At 48.1% G+C, this 22,062-nt stretch overlaps 1 protein-coding gene across 2 annotated transcripts in view; it reads left to right on the plus strand.

Annotated features, from left to right (window-relative positions):
* nsg2 (neuronal vesicle trafficking associated 2) overlaps positions 1 to 22,062 on the plus strand; it is a 101,630-nt gene that overhangs the window by 73,316 nt on the left and 6,252 nt on the right. For both annotated transcript variants that reach the window (XM_038795489.1, XM_038795490.1), the window contains exon 4: positions 8,292 to 8,402. In XM_038795489.1, coding sequence (XP_038651417.1) covers positions 8,292 to 8,402 — 111 coding nt within the window. The remainder of the gene's footprint in view (positions 1 to 8,291; positions 8,403 to 22,062) is intronic.

Genomic DNA, 22,062 nt, shown 5'->3' on the forward strand with positions numbered 1-22,062 from the left:
AGTCCAGGTGATTTATCCCCTTCAAACCTTTCAGTTTCCCCAGAACCTTCTCCTTCGTGATGGTCACTACAGGGTAGTATTGAGGATGCAGGCAGGCTGAAGAAGGACTTGGACAGGCTTGGAGAGTGGCCAAATAAGTGGCAGATGGAATACAATGTGGAAAAGTGTGAGGTTATGCACTTTCAAAGGAGGAATGGAGGCATAGACTATTTTCTAAATGGGGAAATGCTTCGGTAATCAAGCACATAGAGACTTGGGAGTCCTTGTTCACGATTCTCTTAAGATTAATGTGCAGGTTCAGTAGGCAGTTAGGAAGGAAAATGCAATGTTAGCATTCATGTCGAGAGGGCGAGAAAACAAGAGCAGGAATATACTTCTGAGGTTGCATAAGACTCTGGTCAGATCCTTTTTGGTGTATTGTGAGCAGTTTTGGGCCCCATATCTAAGGAAGGATGAAGCGGGATTTTATTGAAACTTACAGGATACTACAAGGCCTGGATAGAGTGGACCACTAGTAGGAAAAACTAGAACGAAAGAACACAATCTCAGACTGAATGGATGATCTTTTAAAAGAGAGATAAGGAATTTCTTCAGCCAGAGAGTGGTGAATCTGTGGAACTCTTTGCTACAAAAGGCTGTGGAGGCCAAATCACTGAGTGCCTTTAAGACAGAAATATATAGGTTCTTGATTAATAAGGGGATATGGGGTTACGGGGAAAAGGCAGGAGAATGGGGATGAGAAACATATCAGCCATGATTGAGTGACGAAGCAGACCCGATGGGCCGAGTGGCTGAATTCTGCTCCTATGTCTCTGGTCTTATCAATGTTTGGAGGTTTTATATGCTCATGTGTTTGTTCTTCCTGGTTGATGTTGGAATTACTTTGAGTTCTGTGTTTGGGGTACCGGGCCCTGCCACAGATCGGGGGGGGGTTATGGATTTGTTCTTCCTGGTTTGCACTAGTTCAGATGGGAGAGCAGGGTTTGGGGTAGTTTGGGTTGGGTTCTTTTCATCATTTTCCAAGCAGGGATCACTATGCAAGCAGAGATGCTAGTAAACAGGAGCAGTGTGAAGGAGGAGGCTGCAGTGGGTAGCCTGGGAGGGGGGTATTGCTGGTTAGGTTGGTGGGGGAAGCGTCTCTATGGATGTAGGGAAGGCTTTCAATCAGGTCAAGTGGAGCTACCTCTTTGAGGTTCTGGGACGATATGGGTTTGGGCCAATGTTTATCTCTAGGGTGAAACTTATATAGTGGCGAGTGTCAGAACTAATGCAGTGAGCTCGTCACCTAATGCACTTAGGTCGTCAAATAAATTGAGAGGTATTGAGAGAGAGAGTAAGGAGCATAGGGTGTCCCTTTATGCGGATGACCTGTCATTCGTGTCAGACCCACCTTCATGTATGGGGCAGATAATGGGGTTGTTAAGGAAGGTTGGATTCTTCTGGATTGGAATTTGTTTATTGTCACGTGGACCAATGTACAGTGAAAAGTATTTTTCTGCGAGCAGCTCAACAGATCATTAAGTACATGAAAAGAAAAGAAAATACATAATAGAGCAACACAAGGTACACAATGTAACTACATAAATACCGGCATCGGGTGAAGCATACAGGGATGTAGGGTTAATGAGGTCAGTCCATAAGAGGGTGGTTTAGGAGTCTGGTAACAGCGGGGAAGAAGCTGTCTGTGAGTCTGTTGGTGCGTGTTCTCAGACTTTAGTGTCTCCCGCCTGATGGAAGAAGTTGGAAGAGTGAGTAAGCCGGGTGGGAGGGGTCTTTGATTATGCTGCCCACTTTCCCCAGGCAGCGGGAGGTGTAGATGGAGTCAATGGATGGGAGGCGGGTTTGTGTGATGGATTGGGCTGTGTTCACGACTCTCTGAAGTTTCTTGCGGTCTTGAGCCGAGCAGTTGCCATACCAGGCTGTGATGCAGCCAGATAGGATGCTTTCTATGGTTTCTCAGGATAAAAACTTAACGTGACCAAGAGGAAAGTATTTCCAGTAAACCCCCTGGGCAGGAGATCAGATTTGGGAACGCTGCATTCAAGCTGGCCAAGATTAAATTTAGATATCATGGGATTCAGGTGGTTCATGATTTGGCCTTGCTGGACAGATTGAGCCTGGCCCGTCTGGTGGAGTGTGTGAAAGGGGATTTGAAGAGATGGGACGCTCTCCCACTTTCCACATCGTACAGATGATCAAAACAAGCTTTCTGCCGAGATTCCTATTTGTGTTCCGGTCCCTCCCGCTCTTCCTCCCTGAATCTTTTTTCGTTTGTGTGAACAAGTTAATCTCGGCTTTTATGTGGGGCAGGATTCGGAGAGCCTTTCTGCAGAGGGGGTAACTTTCGAGTGGGCTGGCGTTGTTACCAAATTGAATGTTCTACTACTGGGTGGTGGGGGGGAGCAGGGGTTGGGGTGGGGCAAAATGAAGAGATCTCCTGTGTTGGGTCATGTTTAAGGGCATTGGTCACTGTCCCGATCCTGTTTTCCTTGGCTAAATTCACAACGAACCCGGTGGTGGTGTCACCCATTAAAGTCTCGAATTCGTTTAGGCGGCATTTCAGATTGGAGGGCATGTCTGTATTGTCACCAATCTACGGAAACCACAGATTTGCACCATCTGGAATAGATGCAACCTACAGGATTTGGAAAAGGGAGGAGGTTGAGAGGATTAGGGATCTGTTTGCGGCAGGTAGGTTCGTGGGACTGGAGGAGTTGAAGGAAAAATACCAACTCCCGCGGGGGAGCAAGTTTAGATATATGCAGGTGCAGGACTTTGTTCACAAAGAACTCTCTTCATTCCCCCAGTTGCTGAGTCACACAATGATGGATAGAATATTATCTTGTGATGAACTGGAGCAAGGAATGATCTCAGATATTTATGGGTGATTGCTGGAGATGGGGAAGGCTCTGATAGAAGAGATAAAGGGAAAGTGGGAAGAAGAATTGGTCTTGGCATTGGAGGAAGGGGCCTGGAGTGAGATATTGTATTGGATAAACTCTACTTCCTCTTGTGCCAGGCTGAAACTGATACAATTTAAAGTTGTCCATAGGGCACACGTGACAAAAGCGCCCATGAATGGGTTCTTCCCCGATGTGGAGGATAGGTGTGAGAAGTGGAGGGCCAGCGAACCACTCGCATATGTTCCGGTCCTGCTCAAAATTGGTCAGGTTCTGGGCCTCGGTCTTTCAGACCATGTCGGCGATACTGGGGGTGTGGTTGGAGGCATGCCCATTGGTGGCGATTTGTGGGATGTCGGAGCTGCCGGAGCTTCTAGAGGGATGAAGGCTGATGTTTTGGCCTTCACCTCTCTGATTGCCCGGAGACGAATCCTGCTTGGATGGAGGTCGGCGGTGCCACATAGGATCTTGGCATGCTGGCTGGACGTGGCAGAATTTTTGCGATGAGAAAAAAATCAAATGTGCCCTTGGGGGGTCAGAAGAAGGGTTTTACGCAAGGTGGAGGCTTGGTAAAGACATCACTGTCTTTAAAGATTTGTTTGTTGCCAGCAATTGGGTGGGGGGGAGGGGGGGGGGGAGGTGATGGGGCGGGCGGAGGGTGAGTAGGTTAGGGGGGCTGGGTGTTCTGGGGTTAGGGTAGCACAGTGGTTAGCACGGTTGCTTCACAGTGCCAGGAACCTGGGTTCGATTCATGCCTGGATCCCAGTGACACGAATAAAGATTATTCTTAGTAGTAGTAGTTAGTTTGCAAAAACAAATGGGGCGGGATTCTCCCCTACCCGGCGGGACGTGGGGTCCCGGCGGAGGGGAGTGGCGCCAACCACTCCGGCGTCAGGCCTCCCCAAAGGTGCTGAATTCTCCGCACCTTTGGGGGCTAGGCCCGCACCGGAGCGGTTGGCACCACGCCGACTGGCTCAAAAACCGGCGCCAGCGGCCTTTCAGGCCCGCCGCCCAGCGCTGGGGCTGGCTGAAAGGCCTTCGCCGGTTCGCGCATGCGCCGGCGGTGTTGTCAGCGGCCAGCGCTGACGTCACCACTGGCGCATGCGCTCTGCGGGTTTCTCTTCCGCTTCCGCCATGGCGGAGGCCGTGGCGGCGGCGGAGGAGAAAGAGTGCCCCCAGGGCACTGGCCCGCGCCCCGATCGCCCCCCCCCCAGGACCCTTGGGGGCCCGGTCGCGCCGCCGATCCCGCCGCCACCAGAAGTGGTTCAAACCGTGGGAGAGGCCTCCCAGCGGTGGGACTTCGGCCCATCGCGGGCCGGAGAATCGCCGCAGGGGCCTCGCCGCTCGACATGGCGAGATTCCCGCCCCCACCAATTCCCGGGTGGCGGAGAATTTCACCCATGGTTTGTGATATATCGGAGTGTTTTTTTAAATGGGGACTTTTTGTGGGACTTTTTGTATTGTTTGGAGTAAAATATTCTAAAAAGATTTTCTGGTGCTGCTGAAAGTCAATGGACTTGGCTACCTCTCCAAATTTTCCAATCCCACTCGCTATGTGTTGCACCGCGAAACCCCAGATCAAGAGAGAGCATTTGTAGTTCCACGCGGACACTGGTAATCCAGAGACCCAGAGTAATGTCCTGGGGACTCGCGTTCAAATCCCATTAAAAAAATCTGGAATTAAAAATCTAATGATTGTAAAAGAAAAGTCTCATTCGCTTATGTCCTTTAGGGAAGGAAATTTGCTTTCCTTACCTGGCCTGACCTGCAGGTGACTCCAGACCCACAACAATTCGGTTGACTCTTATCTGTCCTCTCAAATGGCCTAGCAAGCCTCTCAGTTCAAGAACAATTGGGGATGGGCAACATTTACTGGCCTAGCCAGCGACACCCACACCCCATGGCAGAATAAAATAAAACACTACAATAGACACATGGAAAATTAAATATATATTTAGATCGGCAACAACATACTTGTTTCAGACAGGGGAAATTTCATGAGGTGTGATTTTATGACCATGCTGCACCTGGAGGCCCCGCTCCCAGGATCTACCTGGCTCACAGCGCCTTGTGAGATCTAACGCGATCTCACGAGGTGTGGCAATGTAAATCCTGCCCCTTGTGGGATGGATCCGTTTTTTAGCAAATCTGCACATTAAAGCGAGACAGCAAATCTCCCTTTAATGTGCAGATTCCTGAGGTACACGAGGCAAGGGGTCTATCTCCTTTGCCTCGGAGACCTTGGGCACAATCGGTGAATACTGGTCTCCACAAATGGGGACCAGATGGAGCGGCACCCAGGGAATCGGAGGCCCCCAGGTGCATGCCCTTTGGGCAGGGTGGTACCCTGGCACTGCTGGTGCTATATTGGCACCCTGATAGTGCCACCTGGGTGCCAGCCCGGCACTGTAAGGTGCTCAGGTGGCACTGTTCTGCATGGTGGTGATTGGACTTGAGTGCCCTGTGCAGTGTTGGAGGGACAGGGACCCTCCCATGGTGTCTTGGGGCTTTGGAGAGGGTTATGGACTGCTTCGGGGCTCCAGAGATTGGGTTGCCATTTAAAAATAGCGCCCGATATCGCTACGTCAAGGATTGTAGACAAGCCCGCTATGGGACTATGTTCACATTTGGTTAAATCCAGCCCCGAGTCTCCATTTTCTTATTTGTGAGAAACAACTGATCACCATCACCTTCACCCTCAGGTGCTGTAGATGGACCACTTGTCCTCACATTTTATAACTGCCGGGACTTGTGAAAGATGGACATATCAGTACCCTGCTTTGAAAAGATGAAACACATCAACTTGAAACTGAAATAATTGAGGGATCTTGAAAATTGGCTGCTGCACTGTAATGAAGCCATATTTTCGATGCTTATTGCCATAGAAACCTTTTAGTCCTGTGTCAGCCAGGTATAATTTGTTTGATGGTGATGCTTTCCACTACCAGGTTTCCTTTTTTCCCCAGCCTGTCTTGAGGATTGTTACTTTTGCCATGACATGGTTCCACAGACACCAGTGGCTACAGATAACTCACCTGAATGTCTCCTTTTCTTGTGTAAACCAATAATAAGGGTTGTTTTTCAATTTTTGTTACTGATAAAAATGAGGCCTCAAGGGGCTAAATATCTGCACTATGACACTCACCTTATACATGTCACAGTTGTGCTATTTTATCAGACCTATTCGGACAGCAGAGGTGCTTGCTCCAGACAGACCGTGTTAATGTTGAAAGGCAAAAGTTGACATGTGACGTTGCTCAGGCTCTGCCAAGATTTTTACACCATCATGTGCCAGCCTCACTAGCCAGCCTGATGTCACACAGAAGCGGGCCTGGTATAGGGTTTATAAAATAAATAAGTATGCTTCTTAATGTTTACTTGTGAGTTGCAAGAGCAGGAATGTTCCTCTGGGTTTCATCAGAATCTGTTGGGCCTCTACTGTCCTCTGCACCCCCCACCCCCCGCCCCACCCAAATGTGACCAACTGTGGTCCCTGTCATTCCTTGACACGTATGAGTGCCAGTGACCTTATAATAATAATAATCTTCACTGTCACAAGAAGGCTGACATTAACACTGCAATGAAGTTACCATGAAAAGCCCCTAGTCGCCACATTCCGCCGCCTGTTCGGGTACACGGAGGAAGAATTCAGAATGTCCAAATTACCTAACAGCGCGACTTTTGGTGCTTGTGGGAGGCAGCCGGAGCATCCGGAAGAAACCCATTCAGACACGGGGAGAATGTGCAGACTCCGCACGGACAGCGACCCAAGCCGGAATTGAACCTGGGACCCTGGCGCTGTGAAGCAACAGTGGATGGTCCCCTGCCATGGTCAGGCCATGGTCAGGCCTGCCAACTTCCACATTATTCCTGGTGCGGGAATCAGTGTTTAGTTCCAATTATGTCTCTGTAATGAAAACTTAAAAGCAAGTCTTGACTTCTTCAATTCCAATATTATTGTGTTCTACAATCACATCTCATTTAACACCACAGAGCCACCTGTACCCCTTTTTTATATATATATAAACAATATATATGTGCAGTCATATCAAACAATCAGTCTGGTGCATTAGCACACAATGGGGAACATTAACTCTTTCCTAACAATCAGTTCTGAAGAATGGCATTGAGGCCCGAAATTAAAATGATCCAGGTCTCATGTTGGTGAGTCTACTGCTCAGTTCACTTACTCCATTTCCATTTCTTGTTGGAGGTTAAAAGTGGCACTATGGAATCTATTTAGGAGTGAATTAGTACAGTGCTTCCCTACAGTGTTAATGATCATTTCTAATACATTTTGAAAATGATTGTGACATTGTTGACATTATTAAGTCTAGACACATCGCTTTGTGTATACCGTTAGTGAGTATTTCCCTCACTTAAGCGTTCCTTGAATTATGGTACTCAGCTATTTGATTTACTGGTCGAACTGCACAAGCATTGGAAGCTCAATCTTTATCCCTACATTAAATCCGAAAATTAGGTGATATTTTGTGATTAGGGCAGGACCAAAATTTCCTAAGCTGACTAATAAAAGAGATAAGTGACACTTGTCGACAGTTTTGTAAAATTTAACATGTGATCTACTCAGTTTGAAGTATGCAAATCCTTTAAATGCCATCTCACAGCAAAATTTACGTACAAGAAATAATCACCTTATTAGGGGCAGCAGAGTAGCATGGTGGTTAGCATAAATGCTTCACAGCTCCAGGGTCCCAGGTTCGATTCCCGGCTGGGCCACTGTCTGTGTGGAGTCTGCACGTCCTCCCCCTCTGTGCGTGGGTTTCCTCCGGGTGCTCCGGTTTCCTCCCACAGTCCAAAGATGTGCGGGTTAGGTGGATTGGCCATGCTAAATTGCCCGTAGTGTCCTAATAAAAGTAAGGTTAGGGGGGGGTTGTTGGGTTATGGGTATAGGGTGGATACGTGGGTTTGAGTAGGGTGATCATGGCTCGGCACAACATTGAGGGCCGAAGGGCCTGTTCTGTGCTGTACTGTTCTATGTTCTATGTTCTATGTTCTATTTAAAGCTCTTGTATAACATTGTGCTGCTCACTGATGCAGATGGGAGTAAACAAAGGCTAGTGTGACTTGACAGTCAAAACTTCAAATCTTGTAAACAGAGAAAGTAAAAGATGCAAGAAGCCTTTCACTGGGTATGAATGAATTTCAAATATAAATGTTGGGACTGAAATATTTTTTCATGAAACCTTAGATTACTGTTGAATTGTTTGTTGGCACTTGGGAGATATTTGTATTGAATAACGAAAGCTAAGGAGTCATAAAAATTGTTAAAATGTTAAATGAAATTGTTTAATGTTTGTGAATATAATCAATATACTTACTAAGAATTTCTAAGTTGATCATTTGGTTTTATATTTTCTTGTGTTCCAGGTTACCATTCTCATTTTTCTTGCTCTTGCATTTCTTGCCTGTATCGTGTTCCTTGTGGTATACAAAGCCTTCACCTATGATCATAGTTGCCCAGATGGATTTGTGTATAAGGTAAGGATTGAAAAAAAGAATACCCCTTCCATAAACATATTGAATTTGTGGATAACCAATCCTACTTTCAATTTAATACAAATAGAATTTGAAGTCATTAGCAAAGCAATGGCTTGTCATTCGCCACAATTTCATTATGACTGACATCAATTGTTGGCTCAAATGTGACATAGCATGGGTGTATAAACATTAATTTTTTTACAGCAGCTTGTATTATTAATGGTATTGACCACTATTATAAATTAGAAGTGATATGTCGGTAAGATTCCAGGCAGAAGAGTAATTGCTTAGTTGGAAACAGAAATATATTTGCATTTTAATGAACATAAAATATATTTTTTGTGAACATACGTACATAAGAATCATGAGTAGGAGTAGGCCATTTTCCCCCTCAACCCTGCTCCTTTGTTCAATAAGACTTATCTGATCCGCACATGAACAGACGGGGTATAGAAGGATACAGGCAGTTGGTCTAGCTAGGACACGTGATTGGCACAGGCTTGGAGGGCAAAAAGGCTTGTTCCTGTGCTGTATTGCTCTTTGTTCAATATGATCATGGCTGATTTAACTATGGCCTAAACTCTATATTTTTCCTACCCCCAATAACTTTTGACTCCCTTGTTAGTCAAGAATTTATCTATCTCTGCCTTATAAATATTTATTGACCCTGTTTTATGAGGGCCACAAAGAATCCAGCATGAGTTTGTAGAGTCAAACAAAAAGTAACTTTATTTACTTGCAAGAATATGTACACAAGGCCAGTAGTTCACTACTGATTCCCTCTCAAGCTGGTACCGCACTGGCCAGCTCTATTTATACAGCTGCACTGCTAATGATTGCCCCTCCCTCTCATTGGGAGAGCTCATATTCCCCAAGTAACAAGGGGTAACCAATTGTCACCAGCCAATAGGATCCAGACCGTGCCTCCACCCCTCTCTGAGGAAAAGAGTTCCAAAGATTTATGATCAACTAGAAAATATTTTTTCTCATCTCCAAGTGGATGACCCCTTATTTTTAACCATGTCCCCTATTTCTAGTTTCTCCACAAGTGGAAACATCCTTTCAGTGTCTATCGCACCAAGTCCCCTCAGGATCTTATGTTTCAATAAGATTTCCTCACGTTCCTCTGAACTCCAAGGGGTACAGGCTCAGCCTGTGCAACCTATCCTCATAAGATAACCCCCTCATCCCAGATATCAGTCAAGTGAACCTTCTTTGAACTGCTTCAAGCACATTTAGAATCCTTTCTTAAATAATAAGACCAAAACTGTACGCAGTCTTCCAGATGTGGTCTCGCCAATGCCCCGCAGAACTGTAGCAAAACATCTCTAATCTTGTACTCCCATTCCGCTTGCAATAAATGGCAACATTCCATTTGCCTTCCTAATCACTTGCTGTCCCTGCACACTAACCTTTCGTGATTCATGTACCTGGACGCTTATTCCCACATTATACTCCACCTGCCAAATTTCTGTCCACTCATTTAATCTATCTCTTGCTCTTTGCAGACTCCTAATGTCCTCTTCGCAACATATTTTCTTACCTATCTTTGCATCAAATGCAATCAGATTTGGTTGTGAATTTACAGAGTTCTGCTACAAATTAAATTTTTTTTGTCAAAAGGTTTTGAAGTTTTGAAAGTTGGTTTGAATTGCCAAAACCTTTAGCCTTGAAATACAGTTCTCAATGTTGTGGGGTAAGAGTGGTGGGATGAGAGTTGTGGAATGCCAGCATTGGAATACCAAGAAGCCACCATGTGCACAGTAGCACAGCTGATAAGATGGAGTGACTGGCATTGAGTAGAAGGGCTGAAAAGAATGCTGAAGAACACAATACAGCTGTCCCCTTTGAAACACTAGTGACCTCTCATGCATTCCACCATTAACTCTTGCTTCATCACTCTGCAGCCTAGAAATATATATGAGGAAATGATACATGGTGAGACATAGGGCGATATTTCGTAGAGACAATGCAAGTTTCACCTGCCGGCTGGAGAGCCAGCGAGAGCCCCGGATCACCTCCTGGCCGGAAGACCTGCCAAATCAAATGCCATAATAAAAGCAAAATACTGCGGATACTAGAAATCTGAAACAAAACCAGAAAATTAGGCAAAGGTCAGCAGATCTGGCAGCTTCTGTGGAGAGAGAAACGTTTTGAATCCAATATGACTGTTCTTTGGAACTTCCAGACCTGCTGAATTTTTCCAGCATTTTCTATTTCTGAATCAGATGACAATCAGACACTGAACTGGGCAGCAATAGGCCTTCCCCAGGATCAAGGACCCCTAGGAGCAGAAATCCCCTTCCCCGCAAGAGCTGAATCATTGCCCAGCTGCATTACTGGGGGCAGGCTGACAGCTTCTGGCGATGCACCCACCCAGGGCTCAGAATCGCTAATGGATGCTGCCAACAGGTGAATGAAGGCGAGATGTGGGCCACAGGCAGCAAGGGAAAGGGCCAGCAGGCCCTCCCTCCTTGTTGATCAGGCACTGGGTGCCTTTGATCAAGGGTTTGTTTTTCAGGCTTTCTGCACAGTGAGTCCTCTGCCTGCTGCCGGTTGCACATCAATGTTGGCGGCATAGGACGCTTAAGTGATTAATAATTACCCACTTAAGGGCCTCAATTGAGGATGGAGCAGGAAGGCCATCCACCAACCTTCTCGCCCCGCACTTAATCAGGGCCGAGACAGGAAAGCAGTGGGATCGCCATCTGGCATCCTTCTACTTGATTAAATATCCCTCCACCATCAAACTGACCTCGGGAGAGTATTAAATGCCAGCCGAGTGTACATGGAAGCCAGAGGATGTGGAAGTAGAGTTAGGTGTAGTTGAGCAGAATACCAAAACAGGCCATCCCTGGCTGGAGTGCACGGATGATGATCTCAGGGATCCTGCCATCAAGAGACAGAATCTCACAAAGCATCAGACACGTGGGGCTGGATTCTCAGTTTCAGAGATGAGGTGCTGCGCCGGGATTGAATCGGTGGTGCTATGCGACGCCAGTCCAGGATCAATTCACAATCTGTTAATGGGCTAGCACCGGCGCCACGTGGAACTAGTGCAAAATAGCATCCGATTCGCCGGGTTCAGGATTGGCACTCGAGGGGCTGTCAAGCGGCAGCTGCAAATTAGCATTCCACTCCCCACACACACTCATTCCAGCTAAGGCGATGGCACCCAAAAGAGCAGCACCCCGTTTCACAGATGCAGAGCTCGAGACCCTGCTGGATGGCATGGAGGAGAGGTAGTCACCTGCTGCTGTGGGCCTAGTAACAGATGGCAGAGACCGTGCGCACCGTGGACCCCACTGCCAGAACTGGCCAGCAGTGTCGTAGAAAGCTGCACGACCTCCTGAGGGCGGCCAGGGTGAGGAACCAGCACAGTGTCCCCAGCATTAACCCCTGTCCCACACTCCCGTACCCACGCCCACCCAAAGGGCAATCGAACCCCAACCGCCAGCAGTGTGTTCCCACCCAACCCAGCACCACATGCCAACACCCGTACCGCCCGTCATGATCAGATGACCTGTACACACAGGCGACTAGTTGCCCACCTCCTATGGTGCCTGCGTCTGACTGTCTCGCACTGTGCATTTTCTGTCCCCCCTCCCGACAGGAGAAGGCGCCCCACAACTGCAGAGACAGAGCGAGCACATTGGGGGGGAGGGGGTCCTGCCAGACCTGTGGCCCTTCACTGTTGGACCTGGTCGGTGGGCCCAGAGAATGGGCAGTCGCTGAGGTGGAGGTCGGCATCAGGAAACCAAGTGAGCCCACGTTGAGTTGCGACATCCCTATGGCACGCGTGGCACCACCCCCACACCACCCCACCACCCCAGAAACCCACCACCTCCACACACCATCCAACCACACGCCACAAAACCCATCACCCAGTACCTCACCACCTCCACACCACCCCTCCGCCACCCCTGCCCATGAGCCAGCCATGCGGCATGTCATGCGTCTTGCAGGATTACCTGGCGACAAGGCAGGCCCTTCTGGAGCCCCCCACACCCGGTCACAACGCAGGACATGTCAAGCGACAACGCAGGACCGGACAGCGAAGAGAGCCCCCAAGCAACAGCCTGCAGCATCCCGGAGCACCAGTCCGGGGACAATACCAACTTTCTGTCACAGCTGTCTCCAACACCCTGGACCACCTCAGAGACACTCACTCTGAGGCATCTGGGCATTATAGTGAAGAGGCTCCAGGGGCACTATCTGGTGCGCACCACACATGTACAGAGGTACATCAGGTAGAGGTAGGAACCTCTGACAGGGTGGTCGGGAGGAGGATGTTCCGAACCCAGAGACTAGCTGCCGTCCAGACGGGTCTTGGGCTTCAGGAAAGGGCGTTTCTATGGATGACGGAGATGCGGACACAGAGCCGGGGAATACATAAAGGGGTGTCAACAACAAATTTGGTGCCTGCAGATGCAGTTTGAGGAGGCGGCAGAATGGTTAGCACTGTTGCCTACAGCATTGAGGAACCGGGTTCGATCCCGTTCCTGGGTCACTGTCTGTGTGGAGTTTGAACATTCTCCCCGTATCTACCCCCACAACCCAAAGATGGGCAGGTAGGTGGATTGGCCACACTAAATTGCCCCTTAATTGGAAAAAAATTGAGTACTCTGAATTTATAAAAAAAAGAAAAAAAAGATGCAGTTGGAGGAGTCCAACCGTCTGCACGGGCAGGAGATGGTGCCGACCATGCGTGCTACCCAGGCCAACAATGAATGGGTGGCATCCGCGGTGCGGCCTTGGAATATCAAATGTGTTCAAAATATATACAATTGATCAAAATGCAGATATGTGACAAATGTGACATTAGTTTTTCCAGGCTAGCGAGGTTGTTCGTAAGTAATTATGAATTTAATGCAGCATAACAACCCAGGAACACCTCCAAGTGGAAGTTTTCCTCAAAAGACAGACATGCAAGCTACCAATACAGTTCCAATGCTGGAACCCAATGTTTCTCTCGGGTGATCAAGAGGTCAAGATGTCCAAGGCCTCTGTGCGGGCAGTGGCCGAGGCACATAACAGGGCGGCCCTGTCACAGGCCACCTGGACATTGCAGCGGCACTCCAGAACTTTACCTAGCCACAACGGGTCATGGCTGCAGACATCCATGGCATTACCTGGACACTGGCTGACATGACCAAGTCACAGGGGGATGAGGCACATTCACAGAGGGAGGTGACATTGAGACCCTGGTCGAGACGAGAATGTGCCTCCAGGACTGTCAGCGCCAGGTGGCAGGAGAGCCCCCGGAGCTCGCTCCGGTCTCACCCCTGTCCCAAGGAGTGACCTGGGGACCATCGGGCGCCCCAAACAAGGTGGAGATGATGGGGCCCATGCGGTGACCCCTGCAGAACACACAGTGCCTCAGAACCCCTGTCCCTGGCGCATCTGATGGACAGCAGGCAGAACAGGGTGGCACCACGCCACCTGGGACACCCGAGAGACTACAGGCCCGTCCAGGCCTGGTCGCTCCAGAGGACGGCCATGAAAGGGGACTCGGGTCACAGGGCGGGAATCACAGCAGGTCGTCTCCACTCCTAATGCACCACCTGGGGAACCACCTAGACAAACTATTAGGGGCCAGAAGGCCAGAATGTTAGACACCAATTTAGTTGGCATAGGTGCAGTGCACATTAGGAGCTAGGGCACAATCCTAAAGAAACATGTTCATCTGTGTACAATAAACACCTGTTCACAAACATTCCAACCTGCTGTGGTGCTCTGTGAGAAGGGTGTGAGGGATGGGCTGGGCTGGCTGCAGCAGGGGCGCTGGGGAGGAAAACAGGGGGAAGATGGGCGGCCGTTGGAGATGGGCATGTGCTAGGGCCCCCAGGTCAGCCACCGCACATCGCCCAAGTACCCGGGACCACCCTCCTCCCACGACACCAGCCCCTCTCCCCCAACTGCACACCTGCTGATAGTGCCAGCCCAGGGCCTACATCCCGTAGTGAGGGTTGCACCATTGGCCAGGTCCCCTAGTCGGTAAACCTGCTGTGCCTGCCCAGGCCCGCCAGGCCCCATGTACTGCCATTCCTGGTCCTCCTCACATCCTCCTCGTCGGACAAGGCTTGCCATTCATCCCCCTCCTCCAACACATTGTCCCTCTGCTGCGCGATGTTGTGGAGGATGCAGCAGGCCACCACAATGTGGGAGACTCTCCTAGCGCTATACTGGAGCCCCTCCAGAGCAGCCCAGGCACCTAAATTGCATCTTCTGGATGCCATTGCACCGTTCGATCACAGCCCTGGTCGAGGCCTGGGCATCGTTGTAGCAGGTCTTCGCCTTGGTCAGTGGTCTCCGGATAGGCATCATCAGCCATGATCGCAGTGGAAAACCCCTGTTACCCAAGAGCCAAACACTCACCCAGGGGTGTGCCTCGAATGTATCGGGAACCGTCGAGTGTGCCAGCGTGAAGGTATCATGCACGTTCCCTGGGTATCGGGCGCAGATGTGCATGATGTGCATCTCATCACACACCAGCTGCACATTCATGGAGTGGAACACCTTTTCGTTTGCCACCCACTCATATGCCGGTGCTCCTAGGGGGACATGCATCCCGTCAATCACCCCCTGAACCTGGTGCATGCCGGCGATGGCGGTGAACCCGACTGCCCGGGCAATCTGGTGGACTCGGTCCTCATTGAAACTGATATATTGTGCCGACCGGCTATACAGGGCCTCCATTACGCACCTGTGCACTGAGGTCTGCGAGATCCCAGGCTGGTCCCACTCGGGGCCTGGATGGACTCCCTGGTGAAAATGTTCAGGGCGACCATCACATTTGTGGCCACCTGTAGCAGGTGTTCTCCCTCATACCCCCCGCGGTTCCAAGTGCACCATGATCCGGCAGATATACTGCACGACCCAACTGCTCAGCCGGAGTCTTTGACGACATGCTTGGTCCAGCAGGTCCTCAAATGACAGGCACTACCAGTACACAGGAGGCCTAATGCGGCGCCTCCTCGCCATCTGCTCCGTGGTCAATTGGTTGGCCAGCTCTCCATCCTGACTGGCTGATTCCTGTCCCTCTGGGGCAAGCTCCACCGCTGCAGGGCCCGGGCACATCCTGATCATTCCAGCCTCGGTGCATTCCCCAAGGCAGATGACATCCATTCCTGGTTGGATTCCAAAATCCATTGTCTGCAGGGTGTGAAAGGCAGGCATGTTAGCATGGTGCATACTCCTGTGCCCAACCAGGTCCAACGGGCTACATGGTGGCCCTGGCCTGCATTGCAGCCCTTCCCCTGCATGTCCCATCTCCCCACCTCTGTGCTCTTCCTCAGTAGTCACGGCGCATGTTTCCTGATTTTAAAAAACCACAAGGGAACCTTGCCGTCGGTAATTCCTCCTGGCAGAGGCGGAGCATTGTTGGAAGCCCAGAGAGTACCGGGGCGACCCAATTAATGATATGTCAACGGCGTTTACTGTATGTGTGGTGTAGAATGTATTCATGCCACTGCAACAGAGAATGGCAGAGAATCGCCGGGTGCCCGGCGTTGGCCTCTATTTTCGGCTGAGGTGCGATTCTCCGCCTGATGGTGCTTGGCGATTCTGCCATTGCTGGACGGAGAATCCCACCAATGGCCTCTTCCAAGGTGTAGGGTTGAAGTTTGGATAGTGGTGGAGACATCTGGCCCTGCTGTGCACTGTCATGATGAGGTTCAACTCTGAGAAGAGCAATCTACTATAGATTTCAGCATATAAGTCAACCTTTGAAGCCTCAAAATCCTTTGAAAAATGGAGGTTGACTTATACACCAGGTATAAAAGGTGAACCGCCAGTGTTGGTGTAGGCGGTCATCATATTGAAATATGAAAAACGTCTGACACCTCAAATTCAAATTAAATCAATGTGATACAGTTTAGGGCACAAAACCACAATCTGAGCATTTTAAAAACTGCCAAATTTAATTCAGTAACCAATGGAAAGAGTTTATCAAATTCATGCGAAGTCACTTTGGCTACAGCATCATCATAAGGATTCCACTCTGGATCAAATTTGGCACTTTCGGTTTCAGAATCATCCCTCCACAACAAATCAGCTTCCTTTTCATCCATTTATTTGGACATTCAACAATTTTAGAACAATCTAATGACAAATTGTGGATTATTAGCATCCACAATTTGATAACCACACAAAACATCAAGCTTGGCAGCAGACTTATTTTTACTCTTTGTAAAGATTTTATTCTCTGCCAACCATTCAATTATTCCATTTGTCCTTAACAGGATCCTTGAATGGCTTGTTGGGGCACACAACCAGAGGTTGAACTATGGGCATTAGTCACTCCCTGCCGCTGCAATGTGGGTGTTACTTCTTTGCAGCCACCTCTTGATCTCTTCAGATATGGGACCTGAACATGTTCCACGCTAATAAATTGCATTGTTTGTCCAGGACACCAGGACACCTATCCCAACACATTATTGATCCACTGCTTTACTCCATCCTCATCCATCCAACCGTTGTCATGGCCATGTCCAAAATCTTTGCATGGAACATGATTTTGAGCAGTCTTATGCTTGTAAATTACCATAGACTTTAATTTTGTTCCATTGGCCATGCCGGTTGGTATTACCGTGAATCTTGCCTTCCCATGCCCCGTGGTTTTCACTAGAACTGTTTTTGAACCTTTCCACTGAATAGTTGGGTTTCTGGGCACATTGAAATTCATGGGCAATTCATCTATTTTGACAATGTGGCATAATGAGTACTTGGGCGGGGTCTTCTGGTTCTACCGAAGGTGACCGCCCACGACGGGGTTCCCTGGCGGCAGAACTGGCGAGCCACGCAAAACACTATAGTCATCGACGGGAAAATCCCCCCGCCGACCAGTGAGATCCGCCTCCGCAGTTGGGAGTACACCGCAGGGGCTGAAAAATCTTGCTGCTTGTCTTTTTGTTGCTGTGTGATGGTGAATTGCTGGAAACTGTTGATTTTGGCATCAAGGGGCTGGGTTTAGCACAGGGCTAAAGAGCTGGCTTTGAAAGCAGACCAAGGCAGGCCAGCAGCATGGTTCAATTCCGTACCAGCCTCCCCAAACAGGCGCCATAATGTGGCGACTAGGGGCTTTTCACAGTAACTTCATTGAAGCCTACTTGTGACAATAAGTGATTTTCATTTCATTTCAAGGCCTTTTGGTAGGCTCTGAGTGATATTGGTCTTCAGCTGTAACACAAGACATTTTCATTCCAGAAAGTTGCTCTGAAAACTTTGCTGGACTCGGGCTTTGATTTGGCCCACTTAAGTGCATATTTATGCCTTGCATTTCTGGCAACGATGCATTGTGACAATTTGTAAGGACCCATTCTGATACACACTTCTCAGATGAGGTCAATGGCTGGTCACAGTTCACATGGAGCATTTGGCCTTAGCCGTCTTCTTACAGACAGATACATTTTTCTTCCATTCTCCCACTCTCACACCAGTTTTTCATGAACACTGAAGTCCTTCATTGCAGCATAGTTATTTGACAAATTAGCAAATGTTACTACTCTTAGCTTGAAAGCAGCTTCTTCCTTCATTCTTTACGCCATACGCCACGCGCAGTCTGTTCTGTGTGGGCTTGTCTTGAACTCCTGTGCAACTACTTGTCAACAAGGCCTCCATTGACTGCTTGATCCCATACACCAACTTATAAGGTGAGTAAAATGCACATTTCTGAGTTGAAAAGTTGAGATTGAATGTACTGCGATTGTAACATTTCTTAACAGTAAAGAGAGGTTGACTTATATTCCAAATTATTATCATTTATTTGTTCACGGGATGTGGACTTCGCTGTCAAGGCCCACATTTATTGCCCATCCCTAATAGACCTTGAGAAGTCCATGTGGTGTAGGTACACCCATAGTTCTATTATGATGTGGAGATGCCGGCGTTGGACTGGGGTGAGCACAGCAAGAAATCTTACAACACCAGGTTAAAGTCCAACAGGTTTGTTTCAAACACTAGCTTTCGGAGCACTGCTCCTTGCTTAGGTGAAGCATAGTTCTGTTAGGAAGCGAGTTCCAGAATTTTGACCCAGTGACAGTGAAAGAATGGCGATGTAGTTCCAGGCTAGGATGGTGTGTGTCTTGGAGGAGAGATTTCAGGTGATGGTGTTCCCATGCATCTGCTTCCTTGTCCTTCTAGGTGGTAGAGGTAGTGGGTTCGAAAGGTGCTTTGCTGATTTGCAACAGTGCATCCTGTAGATGGTACACACTGCTGCCACTGTGCATTGGTATTGGAGGCAATTAATGTATAAGGTGGTGGATAGGGTGCCAATCAAGTTGGCTGCCTTGTCCTGGATGGTGTTATGCTTCTTTGGTATTGTTGGAGCTGCACTCTCCCAAGCAAGTGGAAAGTATTCATGGGAAGTGAAGGGATGAGTTACGCTCTGCAGATTTCCGAATCTCCCATGTGCTCTTGGGGCCAGAGTATTTATATGTCTCTTTCACTTCAGTTTCTGGTCAATAGTACTCCCCAAAATGTTGCTAGTGGGGGATTCAATGGTTGTAATGCCATGAAATTCCATGTGGGCCAGGGTAGCACACATGGTCTGCACCGCTCCTGCCCTGCAGGCGGTTGGACTCTTCCAACTGCACCTACAGGCGCTGGATGGTTGCTGACATGGTGTCCCCTGCTCTCTGTCTGCACCTGGTGTCTCTTTTTTCAATGTCAGCCAATTGATATCAGCCTGAACAAAAAGAGATGCTGCAAAAGGCCTCAGTACCCCTCGGTTAGGGAAGGGGAAATCAGCCAGAAATTTCATACTTAACCACTATCGAATATTCCGTGCTGTAAATGTGTGTGTATGGTTGCAGAGTCAAAAACAGCAACAAATTTGATTGTGGTAACTCCTACATCCGAATTACCTACTTACTATTGTCAAGACGTCACATATGGGGCGATTGAGTGAGGTACCAGATGATAACTGGGGCGTGATAGAATGACCTCGCTGCATCGTCCGACAAGGCCATTAAATGTCACGAGAGGCCTCTCACGAGGTTTGTGTTGCTCAGAATGCCTCGTGAGGTCTAACGAGATCTTGCAAGACGTCACAATCTGGATCCTGTCCTTGCTGGGCGAAATCAAGATTTACAGATTTAAGTGAGCCATTAGGCTCATTTAAATAAGACTGTGCCAGATTCTCCCGAGGCCTGGGAATGAATGCCTGCACCTGGGAAACCTCACTATGGCACCATTTAGCATTGGTCCACACAAACGTGGAGCAGGCATAATGGCACCTAGGGGGTCACCCAGGCCATCGGAGACCCCTGGTGGTCGGGCTGTGGGAAGGGTGGCACCCTGGCACTCCTGCTGGCTCTTGGGCACCTTGCAGCCTGACCATGTAGTGCAAGCCTGGCACTTCCAGGATGCACCGGTGTCATTGCCAGGTTCACAGGGTCATTGCCAGGGTGCCAGGCTGGCAGTGCCAAGGTACCCACGTGACAAGTTGCCAGTGCCAGGTATTGCTGGGGGTGCCCTGTTCTTAAGAGGTGGGGAGGGGAGGGCTTGAGGATCCATTCAGAGGTAAGTTGGGGGGTTGTGGCGAGGGGGGGGGGGGGGGGGTGGGATGGGGGGGGGTGGGGGTGGGGGGGGGGGGGTGGGGGGGGGGGGGTGGGGGGGGGGGGTTGGGGGGGGGGGGGGTGGGGGGGGGTGGGGGGGGGGCGGTGGTTCCTGGATGCCACAGTGCAAAGTCCGAGGTTGGGGGGGGTGTCAAGGGATCGGCACGGACAGGACGGGGACCATGTAAAGGTCAGTTGACCTCGGGCGGGAATTTCTAGTCTCCCACCCTCGACCTCAGCAGGCAGTCACTATTTTCTGGAAAGACGATTGGTGAGAAAAGGAGAAAAAGGAACAGCCCTGTCTAAACAGCTGGATGGCACTGTTGATTGATGTTATGCCAATCCCTCATCTGCCACCACCAAAAGGGACAGGACACTCATAATTCTGCATTTCCTGCATGAGTGCAAAGAATAAATACAGCAAGAATGTGGAACAAATTACAATACTCCAACCTACATAAGAGGCCTTGATCGTAGGGGTTTTTTTGCTCAACCATGAACATTGAGGCTGCCTTTGTTTTGTCAAAGCTACATGGTTCCTCTCAAAAATGGTCAAGAAGAAGAACAGTGGCTTCAGTTGGCAGAATTTGTACCAGGCACCATGTTGGAACATAAAAACGTTGTGCCATGGAACATAAATAAGTGTGCCATGTAGGATAGGGAAATAAATTCGGTCTCATCTAAACTCATCTCCAAGGTCATTGGAGCTAGGATTGTAGTTGCCAGTCATTTTTTCATTTTGTTTTTGGGAGGTCGATGGCACTAGCAAGACCCCATTTAAAGCACATTACTAGTTGAACCAGTGTGATTTTTACAATGTTAGTGTTCTTGCAGTGATATCAAATTATTGAGTTTGGAGCATGGAACAGGCTCCGCTCACCGAAGAACATCAATCGACACGAAATGGGATTTTACAATATTACACAGCTTCCTTGGAGATTTTTCTGGTACCAGCCCTCAAATGAGTAGATATATTTACTCCAATTTCACAACTCATCAGCTTCAAATTCATGACATCAATAACATAATGACAAGGCTATTGTATCTCTATACTCCAAATGCATGTGACAGAAATGGTTATATTTTTAGTAATTTGCAAGGCAAAATTATTAAATCAAAGAAAAGGACACTGCAGGTTAGAAAATTCACTAAGTTATTGTCAAAGGGAACTGAACCTTGTGCGGAAATAGTTTTTAAACCTCGCTTAGCCATCCATATATGAAACTGTGCATACTCGATTACATATTTTGTTCATTTTCCTATGTATTCCCAGAGGCCACAGGGGGGGGGTGACAACATTGTTTCATTCAGCTAAACAACATTGCTGAATTTTCAGGCTAGTTTAATTTGGAATGGCATAATTCAATGATTTAAAATCAACAAGAATTAAATGTGATTAAGCATATGGGAAGTGTAGCATATAATTGCTAAGAATCAGCATGAGGTAAACTATTGAATTAAAAATCATTTAGCTGATGATCAGGCAGTTAGGCAGCTGTGATCCGTGTTCAATAATAAACTACAGGAATAAAATTTTAAAATCAAACCTACACACATTATATTAACGAAACACGATATATGGGGAAATGTTTCCTATTTATATTTTGTGCTTTAAATATAAATATATAGTTGAACATGCTAATTTGACTGATGATTGCATCCTAGTAATCAACTACTAGCTGTCACTTATAAGTGTAGCAATTACACAATCATTAATATTTTGCACAGATTGTTCCAGTTCAGCTTTCTCCATACATACTCTATTTACCAATATGTACAGGATACAATTCCTGGGTTTCACACCTGACTCCAGTTATAGTAAACTACTTGCCGGTACGTAAGACATATGACAACCCTGTTCTCCTATTATTTTCAAAGATGGAAAAAGCATATTAGCAAACCAATGCGTACAAGCCAAAACTGCTGGGCAAAATTACTTGCAAGTGAAATAATTTACAGAACCAAAAAGAACAAAATATTAAAGCAACAGAATACCTAAATATATAACCAGAAGCAAGCTACAAGGAGTTAATGTACCTTCTGTGGAATGGAGTTAATGTACCTTCTTCAGAAAAGAGATTCTTGCTTCCCTTATTCGTGCC

This window comes from Scyliorhinus canicula, chromosome 4 (assembly GCF_902713615.1).
Source record: "Scyliorhinus canicula chromosome 4, sScyCan1.1, whole genome shotgun sequence".
NCBI classification, from domain to species: domain Eukaryota; kingdom Metazoa; phylum Chordata; class Chondrichthyes; order Carcharhiniformes; family Scyliorhinidae; genus Scyliorhinus; species Scyliorhinus canicula.